Source organism: Anser cygnoides, chromosome 2 (assembly GCF_040182565.1).
Source record: "Anser cygnoides isolate HZ-2024a breed goose chromosome 2, Taihu_goose_T2T_genome, whole genome shotgun sequence".
Lineage (NCBI taxonomy): Eukaryota > Metazoa > Chordata > Aves > Anseriformes > Anatidae > Anser > Anser cygnoides.
Window position 1 is genome coordinate 147,137,698 of NC_089874.1, and position 17,287 is coordinate 147,154,984.

The window sequence follows — 17,287 nt, forward strand, 5'->3', positions numbered from 1 at the left end:
ATAATCTGAAATAGTTTACAAGGGAAAGACAACCTTAAAATAGGAAGGACTGGGGACTGAAAGGAGACCTAAATTTCATGGGAAATGGTGGCAGCCTAGAGGAAAAAAAAAAAAAAAGCACAAATTATATGTTAAGATTGCAACTTCTTAAATTAATTTTCTCTTCTGTAACTATCTCCAATCTGTAATGTATATGTAATCTTTGGGATATTTTTTTTCCTTTTAAATTTATCATTTTAAGTCTGTATAGTGATCAAACTGGTTTCAAGTAAATATATACATTATTGTATAACAACACTGTATAATAGTTTCATCAAAAACCCAAATCCAAATATGACAAACTTGTTCTTTGCAACCCAAAACAAGCTTGGGAATCCAAGATATTATGATGCGTTTTCTTCTAAAATGGGAGAGCCAGTTTTGTGCATTCAGTAAACCTGCTTGCAGGCATTACACAATAGCAAGGACAGACAAGTGGTAAAACAGGACTGTTATAATCTCTTATTGTCACTCTGCATTACACATTTTGCATCAAGATGCAGTTTGGTAAATGTTTTAAATTAAGGCAAAAGAGCAATGTTTTTTTCATGCTATCAGCTCTGTGTTTCTCATGCATGCTTAGGTTGTTGTTAGCATTTTTGAGCCATGCAGAAAGCTGGATCAGAGAAAAAGATGGGGGTACAAGCGGAGGCAATGCAATATGTTTTCAACCATACTAATTCCCTAATCTGTCTATCTGCATTGCTTTGTGAATGCTGCAGCAACCAAAGAGGAAGGGAGAAAGGGACATGTGGCTGGGGACCAGACTAAGCCAGTAGCATTTCAAAAGCAATAATAGTATTTTATCCTAAAAGTCACATAAGCAATGCTTATTCAATTCCTTAGCCTGCTCTCTAGTTCTGGTTTAATCTTACCAAACTGGTGGTTGCCTCTCTGAAAAACTTCTCTAAAACAGTGCATATTTGTCTTGACCCGTTGGTCAAAACTGAAATTTATTGCCCCCAAACACCAATGTGCTAGTGTTTTTCTGCCAGTTTGCACTTAAAACCAAGTCTGCTTCAAGAAAACTTAGTTTCTTTCTTAATTTCTGTTATCATCTTCCAAGAGCTTCTTCCTCTTTGGATTTATTTTGCCCAATTTACTCCTTGGTTTTACCCAACTTTTCCTGGGTTTATGAACATTATTAGTATTTATATTGTACTTTAAAAGATTTTTAATAATATATAAATAAATATATTTAATTGAAGGTTTCAGAAAAAAAGGATCCTTTCAAGGGAATGCTAAGCCTTGGTAAAGGTCGAGGCGTAAAGAGCCTGTATTTCAATACACCTCAACAATATGTAAATTTTGAATGTATTTTAGATGTGACTAGCAGAATTATGGATGAAAGTAGAAAAATTTTCTCAAGACACTTCATGCCCAGAATAACACGGTCTTATTGCTTGCTTTAAGAGCTCTCATGACAAGCACAAAATTGAGCAATGTTCCACTGTAAATAAAGATGACATAACATGCTGTTATTTTACAACGCTACTTGTCTATAAACATCTTACTCTTGTCATCTGTCTACTTTCTAATAACTAGTAAACCAGAGAGACAGGACACTGAAAGGAATAAGTATACATCAGAGGCTTTCATTTCTATATCACCAGTTCAGGCCGAGTCATGCTCATGTTGAAAGGAGCATTTTCTTATGCCGTGGTTTCAAATAATTTCTCAGATGATATATATCTTCATCACAAAATCAGCTCCATTACTGCCACTAAGTGCATCAGTGTTGATTATCTCTTTAGGGGGACTGGAAATTGAATGTTGCAAATAACAATGATATCTTGTCCTGAAAGAACTAAGAACACACATGCCTCAGAGGCACATTAGGGAGAGTAAGGGAAAAGTAGCATATGTGCTAAATTAAACAAAGTAGAGAAAGAGAGAGAGAGAGAAAGAGAGAGAAAGGAAGGAAGGAAGGAAGGAAGGAAGAAAAGGAAGGAAGGAAGGAAGGAAGGAAGGAAGATCTTTGTGATCTTAATGTTTTGATTTCTTAATTTCTTCTTTAACTAACTTTAATTTAATTTAATTTAATTTCTAGTTCTTTAAACCAAAAAATGTATTAATAATTCATTACGATTTTTCTTTAGGATTAAGTTCTTTATTTAAAAAAAAAAAAAAACGAAGCTTTGGACTTTGAAACATTTTTAATATAGAGCCTCATTAAAAAAAAAAAAAAGTTTTAAAATCATGTCAATATATTGGGACAACTTTTCCAGTAACACCTAAGCATGAATCTTAGATTAAGAAGCTTAGCTAATTCATTTTAGCTGTGACATGCAATTTATGGTCCATGGGATTTTAGAGGCCTGCTGTCAACAGTGCAACAAAGGAGTATTGTTTTTCTTCCTGTTCATGTAGGGAGGTTCATCAATAGAAAAGCAGAATTACCGCATGAGAATGTCTCTTCCAACAAGAAGACTTGTATTCATTTGTAGATATATTTGCTTTCAATCATTTTCACTTTTTTCTTTTTTTTTTTTTTTTGAAATTGCAAGGCATCCAGTGCCTTGAACAAGGCATCTAATCTAGTTCACAGTTATTCCACTCACTCTCAAAGTTGTCTAAATTTACAAAGAAGTTTGCTTGAATGACGTTATTGGCTAGTGAGCAATCTTCTGTTAAGAACTGATTTTTTAAAAAAGCATACATATTAGAAACAAAACAAACCACCAAAACTCCAAACTTACCAAACACCTTCCAGCAAATTCTATTTCATTTTCAACAGGCAGAGATACTAATTAGTAAATAATTTAGTAGTATTAGATAGCAATTTAGATAGTATCTAGTAAGTAACTACTTCTCTCTTCTTAAAAAAAGTGTCATTATAATCACAGCAAAATCACAGAATCATCTAGGTTGGAAGACACCTCCAAGATCACCCAGTCCAACCTCTGACCTAACACTAACAAGTCCTCAGTGATAATGTACAAAATGATAATGTCCAAAATGATAATGCAATAATGGTATTGTTCTGGAAAACGTCAGTGACTGACACAACCAGGTACTTAATTACAAACCTAAAAAAAATTCGCTTATTTCCAGGCATGTTACAGTTTCCATAATTTCTATTAAGCTTAGTGGGAGCTGCAGAATGTTCAACAGTATGAAAATTTACATACTATACATTTAACTCGTATGAAAATTTACATACTATACATTTAACTCATATGAAAAACTAGCAAACTTTGAAAATCTGTTAAGATGTAAAAATGGGTCTGTTCTTGGGCCAGAGTTCTATATTATTAGGATGCATGTTCTCATTGTTCATACAGAAGTTCTATAAAAGCTAGTACAAATCGAAGCCAAAATTCTATCAAAGAAAAAATACAGGTTGAAAGATTCAGCCATACAGCCTTTAAGATATGTGTCACTTATTAGTAGTTTAATTTTTATAAACACTATGGATATTTCAAAGTGTGCTATTGTGCATTACTGCTTCAAAATTTCATTGAACTATAATTTAAGAAAAGCATGAAGGAAGAAACTGCTTATAAACATGGAGATGCATTGATACTTTAATGAACACTGCATTAGTTCCTAAAGAATACTGTTTCAGCTTTATTGGATTACAGTTATCTCTACTTCCCTAGACATGAGATCAAAATGTGAATCTTAAATTAGATTGTCTTCAGATTTGTTTTTGTCTGTGTATTGTATTTATCCTGTAGCTGATCAATTTAAGTTCAAAAAGAAAACATCAGAATCTCTTGGTAAATGTCTTTCAAGACTTGCAGTGTACATATATACATATATGTTGTTCATGAAAAATGACATTGAATATATATGAAAAGAATAAAGTAAGGCTGACAGATAATTAAGATTTCAAATTAATTACTGTCTCAAATTTTGATATGAATAGGTTGACAAATATGGCTTATTTAGCAACATTATTCTTAAAAGAAATAAATTAAACAAAACACTGAAATATTAAGTTCTGTTTGTTGGTTTTTTTTTTTTCAAACAAGGGGAGAGAGGTGTTTTTTTGTTTTTCTTTTTTATTTTTTTCAATAATTAAGTATTACGTAAGGCAGAAGAAATGATAGATTGCTCATTGTTTTTTAACATTCCAATAACGAGGTTTTGCAGATGTTATAACTAACAAATTTATCTCCATCCGTTAAGCTTGGAACAAAACTATGCACAGTTCTCCATGTGGCTTTTTAATCAATTAACCTCTTATTTATTAATCTAATTTTTAAGATTTAGAAAAGAAAATGTAGTACCTAACTGGCAACAAGTAAGGTCAAATGCATTGTTATGGTAGAATAAAATACTATCAATAATCAAGTGCATGTATATTATCTTTTTAACTACAAATGATATGTTATCTTGTAAATACAAAAACATAAAATATAAAAAGGAAGAGAAGTTCTATTTTTCTGTTTTTTTTTGTTTTTTTTTTTTTAGTTTTTTTTTTTCCATATTCTTTCTAAAATACAACTGTAAGCTCTTGGCTGCAGGAACAACGATTTTGCATACTGTTATTAAAGTGACACAAAAGCCATACGGAGCCTTTGAGATTTACAAATGGTTAGATACACACTCCTGCATAGCACATCCCCCCTTCTTACAAGCCAGACCTACAGTCCTGTAAAGTTTGCTTCTTTCTTGATGCCCAGACAGTAATTTCTCAGAGCAAGAGCTGTTTGTTCAGCTTCACAAATGCTGCCTCATGCTTTTCACCAATGGATAATAACATGGCCAAGGGAAGCCTTAAGGAGATCTAAAATTTCTAAGGGATTCTGAGGGTGAGAGCAAAGGGGATTATCTCAGTCCTTCTGGTTAGGAGAAGAGCTCTGGCTATGACCAAGCAAATGAAGCCAAACAATGCTTAGATTGTTGTTGTTATCTTCCAGGTTCTGTCTGCCTTAATCATGGTACCTCATATAAAGATGAAAGAGGACTGCTGGAAGGTGAGGTAGTGGACTTGCTCTTTATGTGAGACAGCAACTGGAATACATGGAGCTTGGCCTAGGGGTGGCTGAAGAGTGAGCAGAGAGTTTATGGGTAACGATTATAGGGTTTAAGGATTATCAGCTAGTACCATGGCTGATACTGTTGTGGGTGTTTGCTACAGGCCACCTGATCGGGAAGAGGAGGTAGATGAAGCCTTCTTCAGACAGTTGGAAGTAACCTCTCAGTCACAAGCCCTGGTTCTCATGGGGGACATCAACCACACTGATACCTGCTGGGAAGACCACACAGCTAGGCACAAACAGTCCAGGAGGTTCCTGCAATGTATTGATGACAACTTTTTGACATGGATGGTGGAGAAGCCAATAAGGAGAGGTGTGCTGCTGGACCTTGTATTAACAAATGAGGAAAGTCTAGTAGGAGATGTGAGGGTCAAGGACAACCTTGGCTGCAGTGACTATGATGTGGTGTAGTTCAGGATCTGGCAAGGAGGAACCAGGGCAAGAAAATAGGATTGCAACCCTGGACTTCAGGGCAGCAAACTTTGGACTCTTCAGGGATCTACTTGGAAGAATCCATGGGTTAAGGCCCTAGAAGGAAGAGGAGTCCAAGACTTCACTTCCTCCAAGCTCAAGATTGGTGCATCCCTATGAGTAAGAAGGCAAGCAAAGGGGTCAGGATGAGCAGGGAGCTTCTGGTGAAGCTTAGACAGAAGAAGGAAGAAGGAAGTTTACAGCATGTGTAAAAAGAGACAGGCCACTTGGGAGGAATACAGGGATTTTGTCATAATATGCAGGGATGCAACAAGGAAGGCCAAGGCCCATTTGGAATTAAATCTGGCAAGGGATGTCAAGGACAACAAGAAGAGCTTCTTCAAATACATCAATGGAAAAAGGAAGACTGGGGAAAATATTGGCCCACTGCTGAATGGGGTGGGTGCCCTGGTGACAAAGGATATGGAGAAGGCAGAGTTGCTCAATGCCTTTTTTGCTTCAGTCTTTATTGCTGTGGTCAGCCCTCAGGAATCTCAGACCCTGAAGACAAGACAAGTCCAGAGAAAGGAGGACATTCCCCTAGTCAAAGAGGATCGGGTCAGAGATCATTTAAGCAAACCTGACATTCACAAATCCATGGGCCCTGATGGAATGCACCCATGTATGGCTGATGTTATTGCTAGGCAACTCTCCATCATCTTTGAAAGGTCGTGGAGAAAAGGAAAGGTGCCTGAGGATGGGAAGAAAGCCAATGTCATGTCAGTCTTGAAAAAGGGCAAAGAAGGAGGACCCAGGCAACCACAGGCCAGTCAGCTTCACCTCCATCCCTGGAAAGGTGATGGAACAGCTCATCCTGGAGGTCATCTCCAAGCATGTGGAGGATAAGATGGTGATCAGGAGACTCAGAGGTCCCTTCCAACCTCGGCCATTCTGTGATTCTGTGATTGTGTCTCTGTGTGCATTTGTTTTTCGTTTTACTTATTTATTATCCCCTTTTGTATTGAAAGGATCCTTGACTGGATAATCCTAAAGGTGCAGACACTCTCACCTTTTAAATTTCCTTACAAAGAAGAAATGACTGGCTGCATGGACAAGGTAAGTGAAAGCAGTTGATTTAGCATAACTTGACTTTAGTAAGGCTTTTGGTATAATTTTCCATTGCATTCTCATTTGGCAGATGATGCAGCGTAAGCAGGATGAACATTACTGATCATTATGAGCATAAAAGAAACTGAAATAACCCATCAGTCAGCATTAGGGCCCATACTGTCCAACATATTCATGAACAGTCTGGGTGACTCAGTGCACTGTTAGCAAATTTGCAGATAAGAGTGAACCATGGAGAAATACTGATACAGCAAATGACAGTTTAAACCTCAATGAACTGGAGGACTGAACCAATAGAAACCTCATAAAGTTCAATACGAAAAAGAACGAAGTCTGGCATGGAGTGAAGTAACTTCATATATGGATTGATATAAACAGGGAACTGACTGGTTGAAATTCAGCAGGTGCAGATGCAGAACGCTCAGAGAAGAAGCCTGCAGCAACTTGAATGGCAGTTAAAAAGAAGAAGTCAGTGGATACAGATAGCAACTTGAGAATTTCAGGCTGGATGTCAAGAAAAGCTTTTTCACCAGGACAGTAGTGCAACATAAGAACACTTCTCAAAGACACCAGGGAAACATCTTCCTCAATGGCTTTCAAGATACAACTAAAGATAGTTACAGCTAACCTGATTTACCAGCAAAAAAATGTTTTTGCTTCAAGCAATTTGGGCAACATGACTGCACGAGATATTGATCAATTTTTCCGTGATTCTGTGAAAAGAATACACTAGACAACAAAATAAAATGGGCTCAGACTGAGATATGACTGCAAAAAGGGCAAATGCAATATTCAAGTACTTATAATTACTTCTCTTTATAGCATAGAAAACATTTAGGATTCATGACCCTCACAAAATGATAAAAACACAAAAGAATAACACAAAATAATTTATAATCTGGAACAAAATATTTTATGTTAAGACTTAAAAAGCTCATATTAAAGAAAAAAAAATACTCTGAAGTATGTGACTTTATTGCAGTACTTAAGAACCTAATGTAAGAACAAACAGATGCTAATATCCTGTAATCTAGGAGATAAAAGCAGAACAAGAGCCAGTGACTAGAAGTTAAAAATCAAAGTTTTAATTCTAAGTGTAGAAGAGTAATCAATGAAATCAAAGAAAGTGATAGCTTCTCCAAGACCTTGATGTTTTTAATGGCTGAGTTTGTCTCCAAAAGTTATTCTTTAGCCAAATCCTAATTAGTGATTGCAGTATCAAGAGAATTGGGTGAAATGAAATTTCAAAAAGAGAGAAACCCTTTTGTGCAAGAGCATTACAAGTACTTCTAGCATTTAGGATTAGCATGGTATTACTGAGGCAATGATGTATTGCAACATGCAGGCTATACTGGAAGAAAGAAGTATTTTTCCAGACAATATATATTTTATTTAGTGACAATGTTAAGAGTTAATTGACAGAACGCATTTTGGAAATGTTACTTATGAATCTAAAAGTGATGGCTATACATCTGTGTATAATACATGAGAAAGAATATTGAATTATAGTTTTGCCAGACAAGATATTGGAGCTATTTTTGAACTTTAAATAAGGTGGACTTCTTTTTTGTTTGTTTTGTTTTGTTTGTTTTGCTTTGTTTTGTTTGTTTTCTTGTCTGGATTATCAACCATATGATCAAAAGTAGATAATCTGCAACTTTAATTCTCTAGATGTAGTTACACTGAAATCACGTCAATATAAAACAAACAAAACCTTTGTGACATGACCTAACACCATATTTTATAGCTTACTTATTTATCTAGTTATTCTATCTATAAATTTTGCTTATGATTTGATAACTTTATTTGCTAAATTAATGTTAAAATATTGTAACTTTCTCTTTATCTTCACTGTACCAGAAGAGTGCAGAACTCTATGCAGAACATAGTTTCTTGAACTATGACCTTCTTGAAGAGTGGTACAGTAATGGTGGAGTTTAATAAGTTTCTTTCGTGTTTCCCTGAACATCCAAGATCCAAGCACTTTTTTTTTTTTTTTTTTTTTTTTTGCATCACATGCTGTGGGTAGTGTCTGATCAGGCACTGTTGAGGTATTTTCTGTTTTTTAGTATTCCAATACCAGAAGGATATATTAGATAACTTTCTGTGACTACATAGAAAACGTGACAGATACTCAGGCAAAAGGAAGAAGCTCTAGGACTATTTTTTTTCCCCTTGCTTTTCATCAAGTTGAATGGGAGTAAATATCCAGAATTTAGATTTCCTTCTTATGTTTATTATGTTTCATTTTTGAAAACAGGAGTTTCCACGGTGAATATATATGTTTAGGTAATTTAAACCATCTATTTTATGTGTGCATGTTTTTGGACTTTTCTTTAAGAAACAGTAGGGAAATGTAATTTAATTCCATTTTTATTAAGGGTTTGCTGAAACAATCTTTTCACAGACAGCAGAAACACCCAAAATAGCTATGGCAAAATCTGAACAAGAAAAGAAAAAAGAAGGAAAAAAATAATCCTATAGTATCTGTCAGATAGTAAGTCTGGTGACAACTTTACAGCTTAAAGTCTGTGGCTTTTACAACGCTAACCTAGCAACCACTTTTTGAGTGTACCTTTTACAGATACCACTCCAACATTAAACGATAATTCATTACCAGTCCTTTTTTTTTTTGATATGAAGTTAGTTGTGATGTTGTTTGCTTAATACAGTTAATACCTTGTGTACATTACCTAAATCAGAGATTTAGATTATCTGTAGCCACATTTCTGAATTCTGGTACGCAGGAGAGCTAAAAATAGATTATCCTATTTGTTCACATTTTCAATTTTTTCATTTTTCTGTACAAACTGCCAAAATTATTTTTAGCATCCACCACATCCTGGCAGTTTAAGTCCTAATAATATTTCTGATATACATACTTCAATAATCCTGTATATCAGCTACCCTTTTTTTCTGAGTATTTCTGAAATGAATGCATGATTGGTCCCTAAAAGTCACTAACTAGAAACTCTGTTCTGTTAATAAACACCATCTGCTTCCTACTTTCCTGCCTCTCTTTCCCATCATCAATGAAGATGAGATCATTGCTCTCAAAACCCCCAAAAAACATTTCAGCAAGATTGCTGAGTTCCTACAGTGCCACTCCAGTGAAAACATCAAGACCATTTCATTATTTATAGTGTCTAATAATCCAGTGTTATAATTCAGCTTTAAATAAGAAGTGTAGACATTCAAAAAAATCAAATGATATTTCTTAACACTATTATAAATAATTATAAATTATTACATCCAGGACATTCAGAGTTTTCAGTATATGAATAATCCATAAATGAAGTTCTTTTTTCTTGCTCATAATCAATAGAATAGCACAAAAACGCCTATCATATTTACATTGAAGAAAGACTGCCATAAATTTTATCAGTAAAATTGTTATTTAAGTCAATGATTTTTAACTATGCTAGATACCTGTTTAATAGCTGTAAAATAACCCAGTAAGTACAAAAGGAATCACTGTTCAAAGCAGGACTGTGTTCACTGAATCCCCTTACTGTGTGGTCCAAGCTACTGTGTTGCTTGCTTTCTTAGCAGCTGTATTTCCCCTCCCCAGTCACAATGAATAAAGCTTCTTTATATCTCAGGACAACAGGAAATGGAAAGGTGCATCTCAAACTCTTCTGTTCAAAAAACGAAATAATGCTACTGAAAATAACATAAGTAAGGAAGAACTACACTTGATTAAATGATCAAATGAGAGATTAATTATAGCATTTCTCCTCTACATATCACTGCCCACACGTTACACAAACCCTGGAAGCTACTATGAAAAAAAGGGATGATAGAAACTTTTCAATAAACAAATAAACAACAACAACAAAAAACAATAACAAAACAAACAAACAAAAAAAGGCAGAGAATCAGAGAATCAGCAGACTTGTAATTCCCTCATTCCTCACTCCAGCCAGCAAAGTTATATCATCAGGCAGTGATGAAATGAATAATAATAAAAAGCATTCTGCTGGAAATTATTGTAGATCAAGTATTTTTCTTTAAAACGCCTTATTTTTTCATTGTATTTCATCATTTTCTACTGTCACTGTAAGGGAGGTATTTTTCATTTCAGTAATCTATTTCAGTTCTGTCTTCTGTGTCATTAAATCCTTTCCCCACCTTAGGGGTGTTATGCTATATAGGTATATTTCTCATATGCATTCTTTCTCAAATAATAGAGAAAATGAACATAAAGAAGTATATGCACAATGGTACCAAAGCTAACCCAAATTTGACATGGAGAAAGAAAAGACAGAAGAAGGGAAGATAAAGACTGTCTTACTGTATTGAGAGGAAAAGGCCAGAGTGGGTATTTCTGTGGTCTGTTGAGTATTTGATTTGAATTGATGCAATTCCAGGGGCTTACGTATGATTGGTCAGTACATTCCTATCTACTCGATGATATATTTTTAAATGTTTCCATAAATATTTTTATTGTTCCCCTATGCCAAGAAAGTCCACAGTAGACATATATGTCTCGCAGACTCTGTCAGATACTCTGGAGATTTTTACTGAGTTTCAGCTCAGCTGAAAATATATCAAAGATGATAGTGGGTGGGACAGAGAAAGAGATGTTGGCAGGCCTTTTTACTTTTATTTATTTTTAAGATAATGAAAAATAATACACTCCATTTAATCATATGCCTATGTCCAAACATTTCAAAGAAAAGTATTTTAAATAATCACTGATTGTGAAACATATGTTCCTTCTTTTTCAAATCACTTTACACCTGGATCTGAACCATTCAGGTATATGTCTGTACTGCTCACCCTGTCCTCTCATGCTATCTCTCTCTATAATTTTGCTTTATTGCAATGATGGGTTGCTAATCATTTCTATCTTAGGTTTCAAATTACATATCCATAATGAAGCACTTAAGTATGGGTCTGATATTTATGGGTACTAAGTATGCAGATGTTTCATCGGGAAGCTAACAAGGAGCTACTGGGCAATCAAAATTATTGAAAATTGGCTACTAGGTAGAACCAGATCTGAAAATGATCGCAGGGTTATACACATTCACAAAGAGTACAAGAACAGAAATAGAGATTGATCTGATGTGATTATCATTTAAATACATCTATTTTCTAATGTTAAGGAATGAGACGTGAGATGAATATAAACTAATGAGTTTTCATTTCTTTGCTAGTTGGGTATAAAGACAGGTAGTATCATAGGAAATCATAAAAACAGGCATTGAAAGAAAAAAAAAATCTCTCACTGAATGTAGCTGCCTTAATGCAGCTCTCAAAGAAGTAGTTGTGGTCTCCTAAATAGGAGACTCCATTGAACTAGAACTTTGGAGTCTAGCCTAATTGATTTTGATATTTCTGCTTTTACAGAATAAACCCAAGATTCAAAAAAAAACCATGAGTATCAAATTAAAGGTAACATGTTTATGTTTTGTTCTAAAATACTGGTTTCTGTGATTGAAGGTACTATTTACTCACACTTCTCAGTGATTTTAGGTGCTAGATTCCTAATAATGAGCATGATATTTTAGCCTGGAAAGGAACTACCTGAGGAGTTAGTCATCTGTGAAGTCGTTGTAGATCTTGCATTTTAGGTTTAATCATTCTCTGTCATAACTGAAATGCATAGTACCCTTTCTGCTAGCATTGGCAGTGTAAGACCCTTTCATATGCAATATATGAGGATACCAGATGATACTATATATAGTAAATTTAAATTTCTCGATTTATGAAACCAAATCAATCATAAGAAATGCTACATATTTTCCTAGTATGCATATGAGAAGGATGTACCACATTTTGCAAAGTAAAAATTCCATAGTAATTACATAGTACTTTACAACAGTTTTGTAATCACACTGCTGGAGAGCAAAGTTATTGAACACTTGAAAAATAAACAAACTACAAGGTAGCTATAATCCAGGCAATACCAGATGTTACACACAGAGTCAATGTCTATTTTGTAAATTACCCCCTTCCTTGTATCCAAGCCAGAAAAAAAAAAAAAAAAAAAAAAAAGTAATTTCCTCATTTATTTTCTAAAATAATTCAAAGGATAAGAAAGGTCTGAAAATTATTTTGTATTTTTCATTTCATATCTTAACATAAGTGTATATAGGTGGGAAGTAACATTCTAATACATTATAGCTGAAAGTAAGCTATGTCTATTACTGAAGACGTTTTACTTCAGAGTCAGTATTGGCTGCTTTATTTCTATAGTGGCCCTTCATGTGCATTACCAGTTTTTGGATATTTTCCTAGATATCAAAGTGTGATTCAGCTATTTATGTTCTGAAAGATTAGTTCTCTGTTGCTGATAGACTGAATAGGGCATAACAACAGCCTCGGAGCTTTTCCAGGATGTTTACTATAGCTCTTAGCTTGCCAACAGATACATTTAAAGGAAGCAAAAAAGATTAACTGTCCTTACATTAATAAAGAAAAAGAAAAACGAAGAGGAAGAGGAAGAGGAAGAGGAAGAGGAAGAGGAAGAGGAAGAGGAAGAGGAAGAGGAAGAGGAAGAGGAAGAGGAAGAGGAAGAGGAAGAGGAAGAGGAAGAGGAAGAGGAAGAGGAAGAGGAAAAGGGAAAGGGAAAGGAAAGGGAAAGGGAAAGGAAAAAAGAAAAAAAAGAAAAAGAAAAAGAAAAAGAAAAAGAAAAAGAAAAAGAAAAAGAAAAAGAAAAAGAAAAAGAAAAAGAAAAAGAAAAAGAAAAAGAAAAAGAAAAAGAAAAAGAAAAAGAAAAAGAAAAAGAAAAAGAAAAAGAAAAAGAAAAAGAAAAAGAAAAAGAAAAAGAAAAAGAAAAAGAAAAAGAAAAAGAAAAAGAAAAAGAAAAAGAAAAAGAAAAAGAAAGAAAAAGAGAGAGAGAAAAAGAAAAGGAAATAAAGGAAAAGGAAAAGGAAAAGGAAAAGGAAAAGGAAAAGGAAAAGGAAAAGGAAAAGAGAAAACAATAGTTTTTGTATATATCATGTAAAAATATATTAGAATTTATAATCTCAGTGCCAATAAAATTATTATAAAAAATGGATGGATCATATATTCCAGCTCTTCAAATATGGTTTAAGTGAGCTTGATTATAAACAAGATCTTTCCTGGAACATACATACAATATTACGAACTTCTAGACTTCAGGAATGCATCTGCCATCTCACTTGCTCTAGAGCCTGTGTGAAATTGGCAGACAATTAACAAAACTGCAATAGTGAGGTAGCTTCACGGTAGTTCAGAGAGCTGAGTCAGCATTTCTTCTACGCAAAATCATGAAACTTGCAGATAAAAATTTAACTATCTAATGAAATTCAGGAGTAAAAAGCAATGTCTTGACACAAATTTGGATGACCACATCTTTGAAAGGCTAGAAAGATTATGAATTCCTTTTCAGAATTCAAAAATCTGGCATTATTAAAGTAAATGTTATAAAATATTTTTTTTTTCTGGGTGGGACTGCAGACAGTTTTAAGTTTTTTGGTTTCAGATGGGAGTCATACAATTTGAATGACTACAAGAAAAGCAAAAGTAACTTGGATAAGGTTTATATGTGTGTTTGCACAGCTAGGACATTTAATTTTATTATGTATAGACATCAGAGAAAAAATCCAAATTCTTTTGTTAAACATGTCTTACCTTCATAGTAAACTTTGAACCCATGAGCACTAACAGCAAAGTCGCTTGTCAAGCGCAGAGAAAATACAGATTTTGTACTTGTCACAGGTGGAGGAAGATGAAATCCTGTTAACCTACAAAATAAAAAAAATACAACTCATGGTTAATTGTCTTAAAACTGTGTTACAGCTTGCTGTATACCTTGCTGTGAATACATTGCTGTTTCATAATTGAAAGGGCAGCCAACTTAAAAGTGTATGTTTTCTATTACATGAGAAAATGATTTTTATATGATAGTTTAAGACATCAGTATAAAATCTGAGGTGCTTTCATGGACACTGAGTCAGGTAAGGTACACTGGTTTGAGAAAATGTGTGTAGTAGAGATGATTGTATGATACAGAAACTGGACTTTAAAAAGTGTCTAGATTATCAGCGGAAGAAAAAAAAATAAAACAGCCAATTTATACTATTTAGGGTTACGTTCAAATTTCTATTGCATTATTTTATATGGACTTGTCTTAAAAGTTATAGTGGATGAATTTTCTGCTGCAGTATAATGGAACATGGTTCATAAAGAAATCTCTCTTGAAGTGAATTACAGGGTTGCTAGGGAGGTGAGGGCTTGGTGGAGAGTTTTTTTTGGTTGGTTGGTTGGTTTTTGTTTTGTTTTGTTTTTTTAATTAAACCCACTATATGTGAGACGCATGTGAAAGGACAATTTTTGTGTACTTATAGCACTGGTGACATGCACTACAGATATCCAGCTCTACGCATTCTTTTTGTTTGATGTACATATGGCAGCATTTTTTTTCTCTAAATGACTTCAAAATATTCTAGCAGAATATAACCTCATCGGGCTTCAGAATATAAACTCATCAGGGTATCAGACCAGTAAACCCCATGCTATCTACCAGTCAAAGAAACCTAAAGAACAAGTTGAATAATTTGGCTGTGCATGCTCACCAGAAAATCTGGACATGCCATTAGAGCCCAGTTTGTCTTTTGTGGCAAATTGTGTAGCAGCATAGGTTGACTTACTTTATTAATGTTTAATGTTAAATTGTTTTCATGTGTTCATAGCTGAGCACTGTTGTGCACTATTTTTGGTTACAGCCATAACTGGTAAGACAACCAGATGATAAGGTACTGTTACTCACAGCACAGACCAGGAAATAGATGAACAAAAGTAGTAATGATGCTTAAAGAGATGTATACACAGATCTATATATATGTGAGAAGTCATCAATGCATGTATCCTGAAACCTATCGTTGGTTTTGTCATTTGCATCTTCATGAATAATGTAATTAAACCAAGACTAGATTAAACAACTTATGTTTAATACACAGAGGCAGAGTACTAGTTGCAGAAAATTTAGGATTTAGTAAGCACATTTTTAATTTGATTGCAAGAATACAGTTTTCTTCAAAGAATAAAACAAATTAATAAGATTCTTACCTCTCCCAAAAGCGTAAGCATAATTCTTTGACAAGTCAAGATAAGTGCACTTTTCAGTTTTTCGTAACCTAATAAATACATTAATCCATTTTAAGTATCACCACATGAAAATAAACTGACCAAGATAAAACCAAGCTAATAATTTGAATAAAAATGTAGTTTGCAGCACTCATCTCCTATCTATTTACCTACTCAATGATTTGAGGGAATTGTGTAACACATACCCACGAGGAAGAAGTACAAATTTATCACAGAATCACAGAATCACAGAATCGTCTAGGTTGGAAGAGACCTCCAAGATCACCTAGTCCAACCTCTGACCTAACACTAACAAGTCCTCCACTAAACCATATCACTAAGCTCAACATCTAAACGTCTCTTAAAGACTTCCAGGGATGGTGACTCAACCACTTCCCTGGGCAGCCTAATCCAATGCCTAACAACCCTTTCAGTAAAGAAGTTCTTCCTAACATCCAACCTAGACCTCCCCTGGCACAACTTTAGCCCATTCCCCCTCGTCCTGTCACCAGACACGTGGGAGAACAGACCAACCGCTACCTTGCTACAGCCTCCTTTAAGGTACCTACAGAGAGAGATAAGGTCGCCCCTGAGCCTTCTCTTCTCCAGACTGAACAATCCCAGCTCCCTCAGCCGCTCCTCGTAAGACTTGTTCTCCAGACCCCTCACCAGCCTCATCGCCCTTCTCTGGACTCTCTCAAGCACCTCCATGTCCTTCTTGTAGTGAGGGGCCCAAAACTGAACACAGTACTTGAGGTGCGGCCTCACCAGAGCCGAGTACAGGGGGACAATCACCTCCCTAGACCTGCTGGCCACACTGCTTCTTATGCAGGCCAGGATGCTGTTGGCCTTCTTGGCCACCTGAGCACACTGCTGGCTCATATTCAGCTGCCTATCAACCAGTACTCCCAGGTCCTTCTCTGCCAGGCAGCTTTCTAACCACTCATCTCCCAGCCTGTAGCTCTGCTTGGGGTTGTTGCGCCCCAGGTGCAGGACCCGGCACTTGGCCTTGTTGAACCTCATACAGTTGACCTCAGCCCATCGCTCCAGCCTATCCAGATCCTCCTGCAGAGCTTTCCTACCCTCGAGCAGATCGACACACGCACCTGACTTGGTGTCATCTGCAAACTTACTGTGGGTGCACTTGATCCCCTCATCCAGATCATCGATAAAGATATTAAAGAGGACTGGCCCCAGTACTGAGCCCTGGGGGACTCCACTAGTGACCGGCCTCCAACTGGATTTGACTGCATTCACCACAACTCTTTGGGCCCAGCCATCCAGCCAGTTTTTAACCCAACAAAGCGTACGCCAGTCCAAGCACGAGCAGCCAGTTTCTTGAGGAGAATGTTGTGGGAAACGGTGTCAAAAGCCTTACTGAAGTCAAGGTAGACCACATGCACAGCCTTTCCCTCATCCACTAAGCGTGTCACTGTCATAGAAGGAGATCAGGTTCGTCAAGCAGGACCTGCTTTTCATAAACCCATGCTGACTGGGCCTGATCGCCTGGTTACCCTGCAAGTGCTGCGTGATGACACTCAAGATAATCTGCTCCATGAGCTTCCCTGGCACTGATGTCAAACTTACAGGCCTATAGTTCCCCGGGTCTACCCTCCGGCCCTTCTTGTAGATGGGCATCACATTTGCTAGCCGCCAGTCAT

At 35.7% G+C, this 17,287-nt stretch overlaps 1 protein-coding gene across 4 annotated transcripts in view; it reads right to left on the reverse strand.

The window, feature by feature from the left end:
• CSMD3 (CUB and Sushi multiple domains 3) overlaps positions 1-17,287 on the reverse strand; it is a 712,079-nt gene that overhangs the window by 577,636 nt on the left and 117,156 nt on the right. For all 4 annotated transcript variants that reach the window (XM_066990669.1, XM_066990670.1, XM_066990673.1 and 1 more), the window contains exon 3: positions 14,172-14,284. In XM_066990669.1, coding sequence (XP_066846770.1) covers positions 14,172-14,284 — 113 coding nt within the window. The remainder of the gene's footprint in view (positions 1-14,171; positions 14,285-17,287) is intronic.